The sequence below is a fragment of the Coturnix japonica genome, chromosome 25 (genome assembly GCF_001577835.2).
Source record: "Coturnix japonica isolate 7356 chromosome 25, Coturnix japonica 2.1, whole genome shotgun sequence".
In the NCBI taxonomy this organism is placed as follows: Eukaryota; Metazoa; Chordata; class Aves; order Galliformes; family Phasianidae; genus Coturnix; species Coturnix japonica.
Genome location: NC_029540.1, coordinates 2,005,285 through 2,024,987, shown reverse-complemented (window position 1 = coordinate 2,024,987; position 19,703 = coordinate 2,005,285). Strand labels below are relative to the sequence as shown.

General features: G+C 58.1%; 3 protein-coding genes across 5 annotated transcripts; all 3 read right to left on the bottom strand.

The window, feature by feature from the left end:
- Positions 1-52: 52 nt before the first annotated feature.
- On the bottom strand, positions 53-1,852 carry LOC107324519 (serum amyloid P-component-like). The gene is made up of 2 exons (XM_015884605.2): positions 1,499-1,852; positions 53-975 (listed from the first exon to the last, which is right to left on the bottom strand). The coding sequence occupies exons 1-2, from the start codon at positions 1,776-1,778 to the stop codon at positions 356-358; spliced, it is 900 nt and encodes a 299-aa protein (XP_015740091.1). The 5' UTR covers positions 1,779-1,852; the 3' UTR covers positions 53-355.
- Positions 1,853-2,748: 896 nt separating this feature from the next.
- Positions 2,749-5,322, bottom strand: ACKR1 (atypical chemokine receptor 1 (Duffy blood group)). The gene is made up of 2 exons (XM_015884568.2): positions 4,919-5,322; positions 2,749-3,761 (listed from the first exon to the last, which is right to left on the bottom strand). Exons 1-2 carry the CDS (start codon positions 4,937-4,939, stop codon positions 2,832-2,834), a joined length of 951 nt encoding a protein of 316 aa, XP_015740054.1. The 5' UTR covers positions 4,940-5,322; the 3' UTR covers positions 2,749-2,831.
- Positions 5,323-5,444: 122 nt separating this feature from the next.
- On the bottom strand, positions 5,445-13,457 carry CADM3 (cell adhesion molecule 3). Of its 3 annotated transcripts, XM_015884602.1 has the most exons (10): positions 13,265-13,457; positions 12,996-13,148; positions 12,395-12,532; positions 12,013-12,183; positions 11,513-11,603; positions 11,014-11,183; positions 9,339-9,464; positions 8,995-9,063; positions 8,573-8,708; positions 5,445-8,502 (listed from the first exon to the last, which is right to left on the bottom strand). In XM_015884602.1, the coding sequence occupies exons 1-9, from the start codon at positions 13,440-13,442 to the stop codon at positions 8,590-8,592; spliced, it is 1,215 nt and encodes a 404-aa protein (XP_015740088.1). In that variant the 5' UTR covers positions 13,443-13,457; the 3' UTR covers positions 5,445-8,502; positions 8,573-8,589. The 3 variants fall into 3 exon arrangements, with proteins under 3 accessions (XP_015740088.1, XP_015740087.1, XP_015740089.1); XM_015884601.1 differs by having other exon boundaries at positions 5,445-8,708; XM_015884603.1 differs by lacking the exon at positions 8,995-9,063 and having other exon boundaries at positions 5,445-8,708.
- Between the last annotated feature and the right edge of the window lie 6,246 nt (positions 13,458-19,703).

Here is a 19,703-nt window from a genome sequence, read left to right as displayed (position 1 = left end):
CAGATCCACGTCATCCCCCTCCCATCCTTTGCCATCATTGTGTCCCCACACCCATCAAGGGGGGGCCGTCCCCAAATCCGCGCCATGCCCTCCCATCCCCAGTGGGATCGATGTGTGCTCGCTTTTGTTATCATCACCTGGAGCTTTCATGGTTTATTTTGGAGCAGGGGAAGGACGGGGTCCTCAGGACAGGGATGGGGACAGCACTGTGTGCCATGGGGAGTCAGCAGGAGAGGGGCGACCCAGGGTTGGGGGTGTCCCCATCTCCCTGAGCATCACATCCCCATGGTTGTGCCGAGTGGGTGACACCATACAGAGGGGACAGCAAAGGGGGAGAGGGGATGTTGGGGGGGTCTCAGGCCCCCAGTGCCTCACGCAGCCGTGGTTTCACCACTACATCCCCCTTGGCTTCATAGCGGAGGCGTCCCCAGGCCAGCAGAGCAGGTGGCAGCCTCAGTGCCAGGTATGCAGAGCGCATCTTATCCGGGGACAGCCCCGCATCCCACAGGTAGACATCTGCCATCTCCCCCGTGAACGAGTTGTAGACATCGAAGCCTCCCCCGTAGGCATCCTGCTCCTGCCCCAGCATCACCACCGCCTCGTTGCCCACCTCGTAACCCTTCTGCAGCCCTTTACGGGGCCACGGGCGCCCGTTCAACCAGAACTCAGCGATGCCGCTGCCCGACTCCCAGCTGGCACAGACGTGTTCCCATTCCCCACGGTTCTCGGGGACGCGGAAGGTGACGTATTTCCCCCCGACGTAGAAGCGGTACTCGCCAGGTTTGGGTTTAAAGAGGAGGATCTCGTTGTCTTGAGCTTTGGTGGCGTAGGAGAAAAGGCTGTGCGGTCTGGTGAGGTCAGTGTAGGATCGCAGGCACACGGTGAAGTTGAGCATGGGATGCTCCGGCCTCGCCTGCAGCAGTACGTATGCGTGGCTGGGGTCCTCCCGGAACACAAACACCTTTCTGTAGAGGTCTGTGGGGGGGGAAGGGATGGGGTGGGCTCTGCACCTTTCCCCGTTCCCTTGGGGGTGGCTCTGCTGGGTGGTGACCCCAATAAGGGATGACGTCCCCATTGAGTGACGGCCCCATTGAGTGATGTCCCCACCAAATGATGTCCCCACCAAATGACGTCCCATTGAGTGACATCCCCATTGAGTGACATCCCCAATGTGTGACATCCCCATTGCATGATGTCCCCGTTGGGTGATGTCCCCATTGAGTGACCTCCCCATTGAGTGACATCCCCAGTGTATGAAGTCCCTATTGAGTGACTTCCCCAATAAGTGATGGCCCCACCAAATGACGTCCCCACTGAGTGACATCCCCACTGCATGATGTCCCCATTGAGCGATGTCCTGATTGTGTGATGTCCCCAATGAGGTTCCCACTGAGTGACACCCCTACTGCATGACGTCCCCATTGAGTGACCTCCACAATGACTGACACCCCCACCAAACCACATCCCATTCCCCTGACGTCCCCCATTGTCCCCATACCTTCCTGGCCCATGACAGCAGTGACTGCGCTGAGGACGATGAGCCACATCGGTGCGGTGCCCATGGTGCTGGCGTAGCTCTGGGTGCGGACACTGGGTTTATGGGGTGGGTGGGTGTGTGGGAGGGGATCTCCATCCCCCAATCCCATCCTCTGGCACCGATGGGGATGTGATTTCACGCTGTCACACGGCTGCAGCGCTGTGGCACGGGGCCGTCCTGGAGCTGAGCCCAAGGCGCGTGGTGTGGGGCCAGTTATGGGGTCACCCCCACCACAAGGCATCACCTCAACCCCAACCCTTCTGTCTGTGTGCCCTCTGATGGTGTCTGGGCACCCTCTGGGGCTGTCTGTGCCCCCTGACCCCCCCTATCCCCCCTTGTTTCCCCCCCCCAAACCCTTTGTCACTGCAGGACCGTCCTTAATGGGGATTTCCAAGCATTGGCCGAATGCCGAGAGCAATCACTTACCTTCCTGCTAATTAACCATAGCGTCTCATTAAGCATCCCCTCTCCTTATTTAGAGCCCCAGGAGCTGTTCCTCCCTTTTCCACCCCACAGCCCCCGTGGGAATGGGACCGGAGATGATAATGGGATGGAACGTGGCGCTCCCGGGGATGGGCATCCTCAGGAAGCAATGAGCCATTCCATAGTCTCCTGTGCCAATAAGGGGGCTCAGCCCCACAGTGCTCACGGGGAACTCTGTGGGGCAGCAGTGGGGAGCACCATGGGGTGGAAGTGGGGGTTCCTGTGGGGGGAAGGGGGGCATAGAATGGCAGGGGGGTGTCCATGGAGAGCTCCATAGGGTGGCCATGGGGCAGTGGGTTCCTGTGGGGGAAGGGGGACATAGAATGACAGGGGGGTGGCCATGGGGTGGCTGTGGAGAGCTCCATAGGGTGGCCATGGGGCAGCAGTGGGGTGTGAGGATGATGGAGGCTGTTTTGGGGGAGAGCCCCCCAGGCATTAAACCAGGCTGTGGGCATTGGGGCTGCAGACGCATTTATTGTATAGAACTCCCACCTGGGTGGTGGTGGGGTCAGGGTTGGTTGGAGGGTGGGGGGAAGTGCCACCTATAGGTGCTGGGGGAGGGGGTCACTGCCACTGCTGGAGTGCTTGAGGGGCACCCATGGGTGCTGAGCAATAGCATTGGTGGGGTCCCAGGGGAACAGTGGCACCCACAGGGAGCTTAAAGGCCAGCAGCACCCATGGGTGCAAGGGGAGCAATGGGTGCAAAGGGAGCAGTGCCCCTTATGGGGTGTAGAGGAGCAATGTGACCCATGGCTATCGGGGTCCCCCATGGGGATGAGGAGATGGGGCTGTGGGTGCCCTTGTGGGGCACTCAGCACTCTCCCCCCACTTTGTGACCATAGAAAGCAGTGAGGAGCAGCATAAGGGGCATGAGGCAGCAGTGCAGCCCCCCCAGCGCCGCGCTCAGCCCCAGTGCAAAATCGAAGCTCTCGAAGGCACCGCAGCTGGTCGGAATCACCCCCACCTCCAGCAGGACCTCCACCACCATCACCACCCCATGGGGAGCCCACAACACCCAGAACATCCACCCCACTTTCTGCCCCATCGCACCCCACATCCCCCGCAGCACCGCAGTCATCAGCAGCGCTCCGGGCAGCAGCAGGAGGATGCAGCAATACACGGTGAGCTGCAGCAGATGCACAACTGAGTCCACATCCACATTACGGTGCACACACTGCGTGCTCAGCCCCGTCCCCATGATGCCACCGCTCAGCGCCGCCGGCACCGCCATCCCCATTGCTGTCACCCATAGCACCACAGCCAGGCACCAACCGTGTGCCCACACATTGCAGCACCCCACACCCAGCAGCAGCCCCTGTGCCAGCACGCTGCCATGCCACAGCAGCAACGCAACCTTGCATGGCCCCTCACCCATTTGCCACCCCCATGCGATGCCTGCAGCCATCGGCAGCAACGTGATGGCAAACAGCCCGCAGCACGCAGCCAGTTGGGCCACCAACATGCGGCCACGGGGCCAGGCTTTGGGACGCAGGGATAGGGCCAGCAGCAGAGCAGCCGTGGCCATAAGGGAGGTGACACTGGTGGCAATCAGGTACGGCGGGGCGGCGCGGTGGAAGAAGGGGCAGTAGCGGTTGTGGCACGGCGCCGCGGCCGCAAAGTCCTCCTGGTTGATGCCCATGTCCTGGTTGATGTCTGTGTTGTTGTCCATGTAGTCCACATAGTCAGAGTAGTTGTAGTCCAGAAGGAGCAAGGAGGTTCTGTTCCCTATGATTCCAGGGCTCTGTGAAGGACAGAAGGTGCCTTGTGTGCCGTGTGTGCTGAGTTGGCCCCTCCGGTGGCCGCGTGCCACGTGTTATCAGAGAGGGGTGGTGTGGGGAGGGCTGATATCTCAGGGTGTGGGTTCACCCCAAAGCAAGGAAACCCCATTTTCTTGCACTTGGTGGTGTTTTCCAGTTCCAGGACTCACTGCTGTGTGCCCACCTGGGGCTGGGGGATGTGGGGTGGTTGGGTGCCCCATGGGGTCCAGGTTGGGTATCCAGTGGGGTGGGTGTCCCATGGAAGTGGTGTTGAGTACCCTATGGGGTCAGGGTTGGGTACCCAGTGGGGGTCTGGTTGGGTATCCCACTGGGTTGGGTACCCTGTGGGGTTTGGTGCCCCATGGAAGTGGTGTTGAGTACCCCATGGGGTCAGGGTTGGGTATCTAGTGGGGGTCGGGTACCCCATGGGGTCTGCATTGGGTATCCAGTGAGGCTGGATATCCTATGGGGTCAGGGTTGAATATCCAGTTGGGGTGGGGTTGGATAACCCATTAGGTTGGGTACCCCATGGGGTCCAGGTTGGGTATCCAGTGGGGTTGGGTGCCCCATGGAAGTGGTGTTGGGTATCCTATGGGGTCAGGTTTGGGTATCCAGTGGGGGTTGGGTTGGGTATCCCATTGGGTTGGGTACCTCATGGGGTTGGGTGCTCCATGGAGGTAGTATTGGATACCCTATGGGGTCAGGGCTGGGTACCCAGTGGGGGTGGGGCTGGGTATCTCATTGAGTTAGGTACCTCATGGGGTTGGGTATCCTATGGAGGTGGTACTGGGTACCCTGTGGGGTCAGGGCTGGGTACCCAGTGGGGGTGGGGTTGGATATCCCATTGGGTTGGGTACCTAATGGGGTTAGGTACCCCATGGAGGTGGTACTGGGTACCCTATGGGGTCAGGGTTGAGTATCCAATGGGGTCAGGGTTGGGTACTCTATGGAAGTGATGTTGCATACCCCATTGGGGGTGGTGTTGGGTACTTTATGGGTCGGGTACCCTATGGTGTCATGGCTGGGTACCCCATAGTGTTGGGGAATTGGGGTAGAAGGGAGAAAGGCAATGGGTATGAGAGCTGGAAATGGGGTCACCTGCAAAGAGAGGAGTGGAATATTGGGGATGGGAAGGACTCACCCCCGGGATGCAGTTGCCCATGATATGTCCTCAACGCCTCCAGGCTCAGCGACGGACACACAGTGCTGTCTGGCTCTGCTTTGCAGGGCGAAGGGCTGCGGGGCCGTGATAAGGGCTGCCCCAACTCCCTGCCTCCCCTCCTCCCTCCCCCACCTCAGCAATTCCCTCCACCAGGGCTGAAGGAAAAGGGAGGCTGCTGCCAGTAAAGGCGCTCAGCGGCGACGCTGGTAATTTCTGGTGCAGGAAATGATCATTCATTGGCAGAACGACTGCAGTTCCTTTGGAATTTAGTTTGGAAACTCTCCTGGTGAGGGACAAAAGCTGTGCCAGGTTTGCAATCCCTGCTGTGGGGTAAGGAATGGGGCTATGGGCAATGGGCATCCTTAGGGGCTGGGAATGCAGGGGTGGGATGGGGGTCTGGGTAAATTTGGGGCTGTGGGGTCTCTATGGGGTAAGCTGTGTCCCCCCCCCATCCCCTCTCCCCTGTTGTGGGGTCCATGTGAGGAGGCAGAGATGAGCAGGCGGGTGAAGGTGTGTAATCCAGATATATTTTATAGGATTATTTTTCCGAGATTAGCACAGGATATTAGAAAGGTTATAAAGTAACACCGACGTTCGTTGTCTCCCTTTATGTACATACAAGAACACAGCACAACAACACAGCCCGTCCTCCGCCCCACGGCCGCCCCACGGCGCTCAGAGCTCCGCACTAATATGGCTTTCGTGGTCTATTGAGAGTTCAGTGCCCCGTGTCCCCATCCCGGTGCTCTGGTGGCAACGTGGTGGCTATGGGGCCAACGCAGCCCTCATGCTTTGGGAGGGGATGCCAGGGATGTGGTGACACTGCACAGCTCCGCTGGGTGCCAGCAGTGAGGGGCACAGTCCCTATATCACCCCCTGCATGATGCGGTGTCCCCAGCCCTCCCTCCCAGCACCCATGGCACTGTGTCCCCATTGCCACCCCTCACACAGGGGGCTGTCCAACCACGGCCCCACCACTCCACGGCCGAGTCCTGACCACAAATCCCCACAGCCCTTTTTATTATCCAGGGACCCAAATTCCCTCTCGGACCTTCGGGACATCTCCTGCTCTCCAATCTGCGCCATGGAGACGTGCAGTGAGATGGAACCATACTTGAAAACACGCTGTCGTGTTTCATTGGAAAGAATCACGCCTATCGAGGGTGGATGGTGAAGACCTTCGGAGAAGCCCACGTGCTGTGCATGCTCTGTGTGTGCAGTGAAGTGAACGGCATCGTGTCGGCAGTGTGACCTCTGGTGACAGTGTGTGTCCCATGGCAGGAGCTCGGGGCCCCCATTGGGACCGTGGTCAGTATCCTCCTTCCACTGGGACCGTGACCAATATCCTCCCATTGGGACCCAAGGCCAATATCCTCCTGTTGGGACCATGACCAATATCCTCCCATTGGGACCCATGGCTAATATCCTCCTGTTGGGACCATTACCAATATCCTCCTGTTGGGACCATGACCAATGTTCTTGCCCCTTGGGACCATGACCAATAATCTCCCATTGGGACCCATGGCCAACATCCTTCTTCCATTGGGACCCAAGGCCAATATCCTCTTCCCGTTGGGAACATGACCAATATCCTCCCATTGGGACCCATGGCCAATATCCTTCTGTTGGGACCATGACCAATATCCTCCCATTGGGACCCACCGCCAATATTCTCCTGTTGGGACCATGAGTAACGTTCTTCTCGTGTTGGGACCATGACCCCTGTCCTCCCCTCATTTGGGACCATGGTAAACATCCTCCTCCTGTTGGAACCCATGACCATCGTCCTTCTCCCACTGGGACCCACAGCCAACATCCTTCTCCCAGTGGGACCATGACCAATATCCTTCCACTGGGACCATGACCAATATCCTCCCATAAGGACGCATGGCCAATGTCCTTCCGCTGGGACCATGGCCAATGTCCTTCTCCTATTGGGACCCATGGCCAATGTCCTCCTCCAAGGGGATGGAAGGGGCAAATGGCAGTGAAGAACCCAAAGGTTTTCCTCACTGGGGGGTGGTGAAGGCTTCATGCATCCCTCTCAAGGCTCAGCTGATGGAGTGACAGAGCCACGTGCCGTGGACACATCCCTTGTTCCCACCAAGCCATGTTGGCTCCAATTCCCATCCACCACTCCACTCTTCATCCTCTGTGTGGGAACAGCACTTCCACCCCACACTCTGCAGTGGAGGACCCAATTCTTCCTTTACCTCTAAGATGGAGCTGCCCACCCCACACCATTCCTAAACTAAAGGCTCAGCTCCTCTGGGCACCCAAAATGTGATGGGGTGCTCAGCCAACAGGTGGCTCCTATGAGCCCCTTGCATCCAGACCATGCAATGCCAGCACCTGGGAAGGGGAGGGGAGGGGGCTGGCCCTATAGATGTGGGGTTGAGGGGAGCATGGTGACCCTAGCAGTGTAATGGGGAGGCTGGATCAAACTTCTGGTTCCCATCTAGCTTGGAAGAGGTGTGGTTTCTCCCAAGGTTGAGCAAGTGCCCACCAAACCTCTTTGGAGACCCCCAGGCAACCGGGACACAAAACCCAAACATCTCAGCCACCCTTGGAGCCAATGGAGCCTCTTCCAGCTCAGCACCAACCATAGGAAGGGGCTGGGAAGGACAGGGGCAGCCCCGAGGAGCACCTGGAGCAGGGAACCCACAGCTCACATCGCTGCTGGGGTGCAGAGCTGCCATCCCCATCTCACCAAAGTTACTCTTAGGACCCAAAACACCATTTGGAGGCTCCCGGGGCCACCGAGGAGGTGTTGGTGATGGCCCAGCACTGAACATCTCAATAGATGGTTTGAATCGACGTCTCCAATCTAACAATTTGCAAACTGGGGCTTCTTTTTTTTTCTCTTTTTTCTTCTTTTTCCCCCTCAATTTGCCCCCTCCCAAGCCCTCCCCCCTCAATTGGGTGGGAATGAGGCAGCCGCGGTGCCCGGCAGCTCCCAGCATCTCCGGGGGCTTTGGCAGTTCCCACCCTGGAATCTCACCCCACTTCACACACTGACAAGGACAGCCCTCTTCCCCAACAGACACTGTCGGATGAGGACCACCAAGGATAAAATCAGGGCAGGGATACGGGGGTCCACGGCACACCCCGTCCCTATGGACCAGGGACAACAGAGAGGTCCCAGCTCTTGGTGGCATCACCGCCGGCGCGGAGCCTGGAGCTGATTTTATCCTTGGGCATCAAAAACGAAGACCCCCAAACTGAAGAGAAACGAAAGGAAAGAGCTACATCGACCCCAGCCCAACACCCCAACCTAGGGCCCAAAGCAAAGAGAGCAGCCACGAAACCAAAGCAAAGGTCCAAAGGAAGAAGGAACGTCGCTCACTCACTGCTTGGTCTGTGTTTCGCGCGAGCGCCGGGCGCGGGGTTGGAGGTGCAAGCAAGCAAACGGGGCTTTCGCTGTTCGTAGTAACAACGTTTTGTACAAGTTCAAGAAGAAGCATCATCACATCTCAGCCGGTCGCTCTCTGCTCTCTGTCCCGCCATCCCTCTTGTCCGTCCTTCCATCCGTCCATCCGCCCGTGCCGGGCACGAGAGTAAATCTGTTGGGTTTGAGTGGGGTTTGTGGTCTGGTTTCTGTTTCCATCTGGGTTTTCAGGCTCCATTTCTCACCCTTCTCCGATGCCCTTTTAGATGAAATATTCTTTCTTGTCGTCGCCACCCGCTTGGCCACCCTCCGCATTGATGATGGCCGTGTCGGCATCCGGAGCGTCATCGGAGCCCTTGGCCTCGTGGGTCAGGTAGGTGCCTATATAGAGATAGGGGGCAACGTTATCAACATGGGATGGATGGCACAACGAGGCCACTGTGGCTAGGTTAAATCCTTTAGGCTTGGCCTGAAATGGAAAACAATGGGGGGTAAACCCCAAAGGGGACCGGGCTGCCCAAAGTAGCTGATGCAGTTGGCTCTATAACAGAAGGGGAATGGAGTTCCTGCGTGGTTCTTTGCCCACCCTGCCCCTCCATCCCTGTTCCCATGGAAGGCTTTCCTGTAAAAGGAGGAGGTGGGGTGGGGATGGGGGGCTCTTACTCACACATCACCACCTCGGGTGGGTTTTGCTGCGGTCTGGCTGTGGTGGTCTCCCCGTGTCTTATGCACATACCTGCCGGGGGGATGGAAAAGGGGTGGGGAGGTGGAAATGATGGGGAAGGGGAAGGAGAGGAGAAAGGAGGATCGATAGGTGGGGAACTGCAGGGCTGAGGGCGCACCAAGTGGGGGGAGAGGAGGAGGAATGGAGGTGGTGGGGAATGGAGGTGGTGGGGAATGGAGGTGGTGGGGAATGGAGGTGGAGTTGGGCAGCTGGAGGTCAGCACAGAGCTGAAGAGCGGCCCTTAAACCCAACCAACCACCTCCCATCTCCCCACATCCCCTTTGTACCTTTGTGCCTGATCAGGTAATGTCCCAGCACGATGAGGAGGCTGAGCAGGAGGAAGACGATGACGGCCACCACTCCGCCGATGACCGCGTGGTATGTGCTGGAAGTCGATGGCACAGGACTGGCATCTAACCGGGGGGGGGAGAAAGCAGAGAGAAGGGAGGGGATGTTGTGGTTCATTTTGGGTCCCACTCAATGCAGTGCTGTGGAGGTAGAGGATGGGAAGGAGAGGAGCCAGGGTGAAGCAGAGGGGAAAGCAGTTGTGATGTGGAGAGCCCTGGGATGGGCAAAGCTCTGCCCACTGTGAGCAGCAGTGCCATGGGGACACTCAGAGGGGACATCTGGACAAAGAGAGGGTGAAAGAAACAATGGGGGAAGACGAGGAGAGTGGAAACATGGGACAGATGGATGGAGGTGCGGACACCAGAGCTGTTTGCACCGCGGTGGTGATGCAATGAGATGGAAGCCTGGGAAGGATCGTGTTGTCCCCATGCCACCAAGCAGGGCTCAGAGCCTGGCTGGGCACGTGGCAAAGTGTCCCTAACCCAGAACGGGGCCATCATCCTCCTGCCATTGTCTCCAGCTGAGGAGCAGCGGGTCCGTAAAGAGACAGAAACGGAGCGTACGGTACCTTGGATGGGAGCTGGAGTGGAGGATGAAGCGGTGGCCATGGAAGCATGAGAGATGGGCTGGGAAGGGCCCGGCAGAGGGGCTGGAGTGGAGTGAACGTGTGGGGTGGGGAGCTGGGATAGATCTGGGGAGGACGACAAAAACACAGGGACAGCAGTCAGCCCCCGGTGGGACCCTGGTGGGGATGGACCTTCCACCACCCCATTTCTCTTCCTGCCTCTGGGTCACATCAGGGACACCATCCCAGCATCCTACCTGCCAACAGCACCATGAGGGACCCATGGGACCCTCCTGCTGGGGTCAACCACTGCTGGGTGCCACCTCTGCTCGGGGATGGCTGCGGCGGGTGGGATGGAGGGTTGCTCTATTGGTGGTGCCTGAGACCCCCTCTGGATCTGGGGATAGGGGTATGAAAATGGAGGAAACCAATGCTTGGATGTGGTGCAGGGTGGGCGGATATAGAGCAGGTGGGGGGGCATATGACGTTCTGGGGGATGGTGGGTGGGCACTGGGTGGGTGCAGGAGTGGGACCCTGCAATAGGGGTGATGGGGACACGGGGTAGGCAAAGGCAGGGGGCTGCTGAGGATGGACTGTGTCGGGGTGGGATGCATCGCTGCCATGCGCTCCTGTCAGCCAGAGCCATTTCAAAGGGGAAGGATGGGGTTGGGGGTGACCAGAACAAGAGGGGAGGGAAAGGGAAAAGCTGGAGAACGAGGGATGCTGGAAGGTGGAAAAGCTCAAAGCTGGTGAAGAGCAGGGAAAAGACAAGAGGGTGATGGAGAAAATAAGGAGGACCCCAAATCCAGGCCTAGAAGCGCAGGGAAAGAGCCACCCCATAAGGTGGGGGGAGATGCAGCCCAGTGGGGTACAGTGACATTGAGCAGAGCACAGCCAGGGCACGAGGAGGCAGCAATGGGAGCTCAGCCACAATGCTCTGCACCCCATCAGCAGGCATGGTCCGGAGGCAGCAGGGGATGCTCCAACCCATGGGGCCAAAGCAGGCAGTGCCCCACAGCATCCCCACAGCCCTCGCCCCACTGCCTTACCGCTGACATCCAGGTTGTACTTGGCGATGACGCTGCCCATGGAGCTGGTGGCCGTGCAGATGTAGGTGCCGCTGTCACTCTTGTTGAGGAAGGGGAAGATGAGGATGCTGTCGGAGCTCAGCTGCAGAGGAGCGTCGCTGCCCTCCTTCTCCCATAGGAACTCCTGGGGGCTGCGGGGTTGGATGGAGTCAGGCACTGCTGGGTCCCCCTACCAACAGGGGGGTAGAGGAGAGGGGCTGCCCCCATCCAAGGCGGTCATTGAGGTTCCCCCCAACCCAAACTCATTCCTTCTTTCTATGATTCCATTACTTGGTGCTCCAGGGGGAGGAAATTACCCTCTGTGGGATGTGGGGCATCACAGATGTGAGCCTACATCTCAGCTTAGAACTGAAACCCACCCCCCCAACCCCCTCCCACAGCCCCAGGGAGGGGTAAGCAGTGATTTGGGGGTGCCTGGATGGATGGGAAAGGGGCAGTGGGGAGCGCTGGGGGTCCTTACACGGGGTTGCCCTGCCCATCACACTGCAGCTGCAGCTTCTCTCCTTCCCGTGGGTACTGCGGGTGAGGTTCGATCTTCGCTGTTGGTTTGTCTGGAAGGGGAGCAATAGGGTGAAAGTGCTGCCCCATCCCCCCCAGCTGGCACCCCAAACCCTGCCCCATCCCTTACCACCCCCCCACCACCACCACTGTGCCATGGGGTGTGTATGAGAGCAACCATTGGTGATCAGCTCCCACATCCCCCATCCTGCCCCCAAGGTGGGACTGGGCAGAGATGGGGACAAGAGGGACACAAGATGATGGGGACAGGGAGGTCCCAGAGGGCAGGGATGGGGAGGGGAGGTGACACAGTGCAGCATCCCCATGTGGGACAGCACAGGGGGCCTATATTGGTGCACATACAGGGCCAGAGGTTGTGATACTGAGGTCCCCTACCTCTCCCACCTCTCTTTGGCCCCATCCCCTTCCCCAAGTGGCCTCATCTCCCCTCATGGCACGTACAGTGGACCTGCAGCTTCTGTGTGGTTGACCTCTCAGAGTTCTGCAAGGACTCGTGGTCCACCGTGCAGGTCACCTCGGCGTCGTTGTCCTCCTTGGTGACACGAAACTCCACTCGGCTGCTGACGGTGAACGTCTTCCCATTGGAGTCCTCCACCACCTCGGTGCCCTCAGCTGTGGGGACAGGGGGTGGTTGGAGGTGACACAATGTCCCCACAAAGTGTTGGGGTTGATGTGTGTGTGTTAAGCAGGGGACACCGCACCCACCATCCCATAGTTGGCTATAGAATGGGATGGTCCAGCTGGGGTGGTCCAGCACTCAGCCCCATTGTCCCCATGGTGTCCCCATTGTCCTTGTGGTGTCCCCATTGTCCCCATCACTCACCCTTCAGCTCCTTGTTGCCCTTTTTCCATCGAAGCTGTGCTGCAGGTTTGCTACCCGAGGACCGGCACGTCAACCGGGCGATTTTCTCCTCATCGATGGGCTGTTCGTGGCCAAAGATTTGGGGTTTTTGAGGGATTCCTGGATGAGGAGGAGGTAAGAAAGACAACGGCCCATTAGCTCAATGTGTGCTGCTGTCTGGAGATGGATAGAGGCAAAGTGGTGGTGATGGGTTGAAGGTTGGACTCAATGACCTCAAGGGATCTTTTCTAACAACCCATTAGCCCTGTGTGCAGCTGCCTACACGTGGATGGAGGGATGGAGGACATAGACGAGTGGTGTGATGATGGTGATGGGTTAAAGGTTGGACTCCATGACCTCAAGGGTCTTTTCCAACCATTATGGGTAGGAATGGGTTGATGGAATCTATGGGTAGGAATGGGTTGGTGGCTGACTTTGATGAGTCTTCTCCACCCTTAATGATTCGATGATGAGTATACGTTACAGGGTTGGGATGTGAGATAGTAGAGATAAAGGGCCGTATGGAGGGCTTCCTATAGATGGGGAGGGGGCAGAGAGGAGGTCAGTGGGTGCCATTGCTTACCCAGCACGGTGACGAGGGCCTTGGCGGTCCGCACAGGCATGGTGAAGATGGAGCAGGTGTACTCCCCCTCATCTGACAGCACCACATCACTGATGCTGATGGTCAGCTCGTTCGGTGTGGACCTCACCAGCTGGATCCTGTTGTCTCTTAGGGCTGGGGGACAAGGGGACAGTGGGGTGAGTGGCAACGCCACTGTGCTCCCCATAGGTGGGGATGGAGGGCCGGCTTCACCCCAATCCACCTCCCTTCTGCCCACCCTGCACACACACCTCGTTTCTCCCCAAAGTAGAGGGTCTGCTGGGCAGGGTTGGACCACTGCAGCGAGGAGTCATCGGGGTCCTCCACCTGGCACTTCAGCACCACTGTGCCTCCAGCAACCACGGTCTCATCCGACGTTGTGGGCTGGCTCACTGCGTGCAAGAAAGGAGAGCTCAGGGAGGGCACCATGGGCTCTCACCCTTAGATTTTAGCCCTATATCCATCCCACAAGCTCCCAGGCTCTGCACATCCCTCCCAACACGTGTTTCCTTTGCACTGAGCAGCCCAAGGGCAGAGAGGAGCAGCAGGAGGATCAGATAACCCCACCTGCCCCAAGGACGGCTATTTCAGGAGAGCCGCCGCGCCGCGCTGCCCCATGGGGAAGGGAAACATCAGCTCGCCCAGCCTGGAGGTCAAACACAACCAGCGAGCTGTAAACCACACTCCATCACGTGCTGGATGTGGAGCTCCATGGAGCATCGTCTTACATCTCAGCTCTCGCATTTAAGGCTCAAGACTCAACCTCAAGGCTGGTCCTGCCCCGTGAGCCCGCAGCGCAATCCTCATTTCACGGCCCCATTTCCCCATGTTGGTTGGGAGAAGCTCCGTTTAGCAGAAACAGACTGAATTTCTCCATTTTTCTGCCCAGAATGATGGAGGGAAACGTTTTCTTTTGCTGCCATTGTAAATCCCACAAAGCTGTTGCAGGAAGGGATGAGGAGGACGAGGAGGATGAGGACGCCAAGATTCCAATATATGTGTTGAACTGATGGGTTGGACTAAATGGCCTCGTTGGTCTTTCCATCATAGTGACCCTATAAGTGGGCATAGAGGGGGTGTGGGCTGATGGTTGGACTCGATGATCTCAGTGGTCTTTTCCAACCTTAAGGATTCTATGAACTCCAGGCTGGAATCCCCGCAGCAGCTTCAGAACACACACAAGAACTTCAATATTCCAATGACACCAAATGTGGATGAAAACCATTCCCAAGGTTCCAGGCTCCATCCTTGGGTTGCTGATGCTCCTGTATCACTCTGTTCCTTTCCACTTAGCGGGGTTATCAGCTGCTGGATGGCCTCTGCTTCCCACCTCCATCCTCGTGGATGTTTATTGGTGTTGTTGCTCATCCGCAGCCCATTTGGCTCCAGCTCATTTAAGTGCTGTCCTTAGGAGGGTCTCCATCCCCATCCCTGGGGATACAGCCTGGGACAACAGCTCTGCTGCTCCTCTGGGCAGGGAGATAGCTGTTGGCTTGTTTTAATGTGTTAATTAAGGGATTAGGCCGTTCCAAGCCGCTGTTATCCAAACTCAAAGCGCTCCGACTCTGATCGAGGATGGGGGCATCAAACCCACACAGCAGACAACAGACCCAACCTTTTAATTAACACAATTACCATCACCTGCCACAGCCTCATTAAGGTATTAACCTGAGGAGGGGCTCAACAGCAGCAGGAGGGCACAGGGTCACCGTGACAGCACCGGGGTCACCACAACACTTGGCTCCTGGGGAGACCCCCACTGCTCCTCCCCTCCCCCCCGACCTCGGGACCCCCACCCTGAACATAAGACCGCCCCTTGGGGTGTCAATATGGGACCCCATGGGGGGGACACCCCCGCTGTCCCTCACCCCATAGAACTCTGCAGTGCCCCACATCCCGTTCGCCCCCGCACCGACAGCTTGGAGCAGCAGATGGGCACGGCTCGGTTTAATTAAAACCCGGCACTGCTGCAACCCGTTGGCCCTTGACAGAACAGGGACAGCGAGATGCCGTGGGGACCCGCGAGCATCCCCCACCCCCACCCCAGCTAAAAGCATTCAGCTCCGGATCCCGACAATAACCCGGTCCGGTTTTGGGGCGGAACGACGCAAAGATGCGACTTTACTCCCTCGCCCCAACGCCGCCCATCGCTCAGCGCTGCTCTCCCACATCTCCAGGAGGGGGAAGCAGATCCTCAGCTCTGCGTTTCCGACCTGCGGGCTCCGCTTTACGATGAGAGAAGCGGCTTTGAGGCAATAAAGCGTCCCGATAAACGGAGAACCGCGGTCCGACCCGATGGGACCCTCGGGGAGGAGAACCGGGCAGCCCCAAAGCATCGCATCGCTCCTTCTGCTGTTGGCTGAGAGCTGCTGTGCCCGTTCCAATGCTCCAGGACAATCAGTGCTTCGTTAATTAAAGCTCTGCCCTTCTGCAGGTGATGCCATCCCGGCTACGAGCAGCTCTTAGCACCCCGTCCCATCCCATCCCAAAACGCACAGCTCCTCCATCTGCTGCTCGGCTCGGTTGGAGCTGAACACGGATCCACAGTCTGGGATACCCACAGCCCGACTTCCCAGCACTCCAGCTTTTGTTATGGGAGGAGGAAAAGCTGCTCTGGTTTCGATGCATCTGTTCATCCTCTTGCAGAATCCCCCCCGGATGCCTTTGAGGGTTGTCCCCGTATCTCTGCTTGCTCCACGGTGCCATCAACAAAACCCTGTTTGCTCCTGGAGCCTCAGCACCAGCCCCTGTTCCATCGATGCTCTGATGGCATTCAGAACGAAGCAGGAGGCAGCAGGAGGGGAGGAAGCAGATGGAGCTCGGGGCTGCTGCGGGCTCAGAGCGATGCCAGCAGCTGGGGACCATCCCCATGTGCTGCTCAGGAGCTCTGGCATGCAGGTGCTTTGGGAAGGTTCCCCATCCTTTGCAGTGATGGGGATGGATCCGTCTCATTTTGCATCTCTTGGTGTCAGATTGTCCCTCTGGCAGATCCCAGCTCCTCTCTTCCCATCCCAGCCTCGCACAGGGCAGGAGGTTCAATAGAACAGCCCCCAAAAGCCAGTTTGGAACCATAGGGCACATAGATGGGGCTGTGTAAAGCTCTGTAAGGGGTGACTCCTTGTGGCACAGGGTGAGACCCAGCAATGACACAAGAGGCAGAGCTGAGCAAACCCAGCATCCACATGAACACCAACAGAGCCACAAAGTGCCTTCAAGCCTGACCCCAACCAACCTGACCCCAAACACTGTGATTTCTATCCTCCTTCTGAAGCTTCCAGGAAAGGGCAAAGCAAAAGAGAACCCAAATCCCAACAGTTGGAACCTCGGAGCGTTGGCGGGGCTGCTTACAGCACTGAGAGCTGTAGGGCAGAGCTGGGTCGTGCTGTGGGGCACTGTGAGGCAGCTCCATTGCAGTGAGGAGGTGGGAGCTGTTGGCCATATGTGACATCTGGTCAAGGTTAAGCAGCTGAAATGCATCCACAAATCGATGCAGGAGCAGCAGAGGAGGGAAGGAATCGGAGCTGAAGGACCATAGGAGGCTCCTCTCATCGTCACCCCAAAGCATCAGGGTCTGCAAGCCAATTCCCACAGCCCTAAAGGCTGATGTGGGTCATGGGACAGAGCAACATGGTCCTGCTGTTCCATGGGTCACCATTGCAGCCCCCTCCCCATTTTGGCACACAATGGACCATAGGGTGGGTTGGAAGTGGCCCCCACACCCCACCCAGCTCCAAGCATAACCCAAACAGCCCTCATGGGCTCCCACCTTCTCTTCCTTCCCCATTCCCAATGGGATTTTGCCCCATGGAAGCACCCCATTGCCTCACACAGCGCTCCCACGACCCCCATCCCACCCCATACATGGGAAGGGGTGACCACCCTTAGGGCTTCTCCTTCCCATTTACAACCGAAAACCACTTTGGCCTGAGGGGCAGGAGCTAAAAAACACTCCCTCCCATCTCCTCCTGTTGCCAAGGAAACGAGCTCTTTGCTTTGACAGTTCTGTTTTAAGGATCTCTGCTGCCCAGCGATGGGATCGCTCTGAGCAGTGCAGCACAGGTGACACCGGGAGCACCTGCCTCTGCAAGGCTGATCTATGGGGCAGCAGTGCCCCATTGGGTCCCACATTGAGCACAGGGGGGTCTGTAGCAGTGAGAGATGTGATGGTTCCTTGCTATCAGCTGGGTGAGGAAGGGGTGATGGGGGGCAGCTCTTTGCTGTCCCTATATCCTGCCCTGGGGTGCAGCTTTAAAGGGGTTGGGGGTGCAAAGAGAGGCCTAGAGATGGGAGTAGATGCCCAAATAGGGGGCACAGCCCTCCCTATAGCATCCATATGATCACACCGTGCCCTACAACCACATTGGGATGCAGAGCCCATCACCCCAAGCACCACAGGTCCTATACGACCACCAACCACCTCCATGCTGTCTCTAGGGGGGTCTTTGCTTTCCTGCCAGGACCCAGCTGGTTGCAATGGGGGGTAAAACCAGGTTAGAAGCAACCCAGCACAAACAAACAGCAGCGTGAGCCTTAATGCACATTGCTCCATCTGGCAGAGCATCAGGGGACTCCCAGCTGTAACCACCCCCATCCCTCCAACACCCCTGGAGAGGCGAGAACACCAGCAGGGAATCCTGGGCAGCCTTCCCTTTCTTCCCCTACATCCCCTTCTAAAGGGGCTTTGGGATGGAGATGCCCCTCCAACCCTATATAGATACACCCCCCCTCCATACACACACACACTCCATGCAGCGGATGGTGCCAAACTAGAGGGTTTATGGCATCCCCTCACTGTCTGGGTATGCAGCAGAGCAGTTCTACAGCCCTTAATCCTGGGCTATTGTTTCCCAATGAGCTGAGAGGTGCCTTTTTCACTCCGGTCCCCTCTCCGCTCCAATGCTCTGCTATGGGTGGTTGGTTTCCACTCATCTCCAGCCCTTCACCCATCTATAATGGGGTCGATATGAGCTCTTCTGCTCCCACTTTGAGAGGGGATGGGGGGCACACAGTGAGCCCCAATGGCATCCATATACACAGAGGGGAAAGGCACTGCTGCACCACAGGGTCCCATCATCCTCCAACCATTGGGGGCTCAGTAATGGGGCTCTGCCCCCATCCAAGGGGTCCTATATGGGATGCCAACACAATGAGACTCCCACTGTCCCATCTCCAGGCTCACAGTGACCCCCAATGGCATCCATCACATAGAGGGGACCAGCACTGCTGCACCATGGGGTCCCATCATCCTCCAACCATTGGGGGCTTAGTAAAGGGTCTCTTTGTCCCCATCTAAGGGGTCCTATATGGGATGCCAACACGAGACTCCCACTGTCCCATCTCCAGGCTCATCCTGGTGACGTCCATCCCTTAAAGGAGTGGGACCCACAGCTGCCAATGGGGCACCAAACAGCCACAGTGAAGCTCCACGCTCCCCTTAGGGTGGAAAAACCCCAAGGCTGGTGTTGGCACAGAGCATCTCCCATGGGTGAAGGCTGGGCGTTGTGCAAACAAAGGCTCACACAGCTCCGGGCACAGTGGAATGACTGCGGGGGAGAGAGAGCTCAGCTCTCAGCTCAACCCCAGCCCTGGAGGGCAGAGATGCACAGAGCAGCCCCAATGGGAGATCCATAAAGGAGCACCAAGATGGATCCTGTGTGTGTCGGCTGGATTGGGGGTTGTTATGTCTGTGTTGGGCAATGGGGGAACCTAGAGAGAGAAATCCTGCAGTGTCATCAGCCCCAAAGCTCAAACTGTGGGGGATCTCAGCTCCCATTCAGCCCCACTGCATCACCACCATGAGGCTTCCAATGGCCCCATGTAATCGTGGTTTGGCATCTCATGGGATGGGAATGGAGCCACGAGCCCCCCCAGCTTCCCCTCCCCCCCCCTCCCCATGGCAATACTGCAGGTGACACCCCCCCCCCAGCACAGGGACTGAATGGGAGCTCAGCCCCATAGGGCTCAATCATCACCCCATCATCACCAGGATGAGGTTGTGCCCCATTTGGGGTCTCAAGCAATGGGAACAGAGCCACAGAGCCCCCTCCTCCCCTTTAACTCCCCCTCCCCTTTAACCCCCCTCCCCTTTAACCTCCCCCCCTCCTACAGTGATGCTGCTGCTGACAGCCACTCCCAGCAGCCCAGAGACAGCAATGGGGACACAACAGAGAAGCCCCCCTCCCCATAACCCCCTCCCCATGAGCGGTTCCGGTTATCCCCCTCCATCCCCCCCCACATTATAAAGCCTCCATCACCCCCCTCCCATCATCTCCCCCCCCCCCCCACCCCAATACCCACTCACCATCTCGGACCAGATTCCCTTCTGCAGCCCCGCGAGGCATGAGCGCAGGCACGAGCCGACAATGGGGGCGGTGGGCGGCATGGTTGGGGGGGGTTAATGGGGGAGGGGGGGTATAATGGGAGATGGGGGGGTAAAGGGAAAGGGGGGGGGGTTTAATCCCGCACCGACTCCGAAGCTTGAACGCTCAGTGCACCACCCGCACCGGGCGCTGCTCGCGGAACTGGCGGCGGTGCGGCACGCGCGCGCTTAAATAGAGCGCAGGGAGAGACCATTCGGCCCCGCCGGGGGGGATATGGGGGGGGGAGGGTGTCTGCGTGTTCTGTGAGCCCCCCCCCCCCCATCCCCAAATCCCCTCCCGATCCACGGGTAAATGCGCCCCCATCAGCACC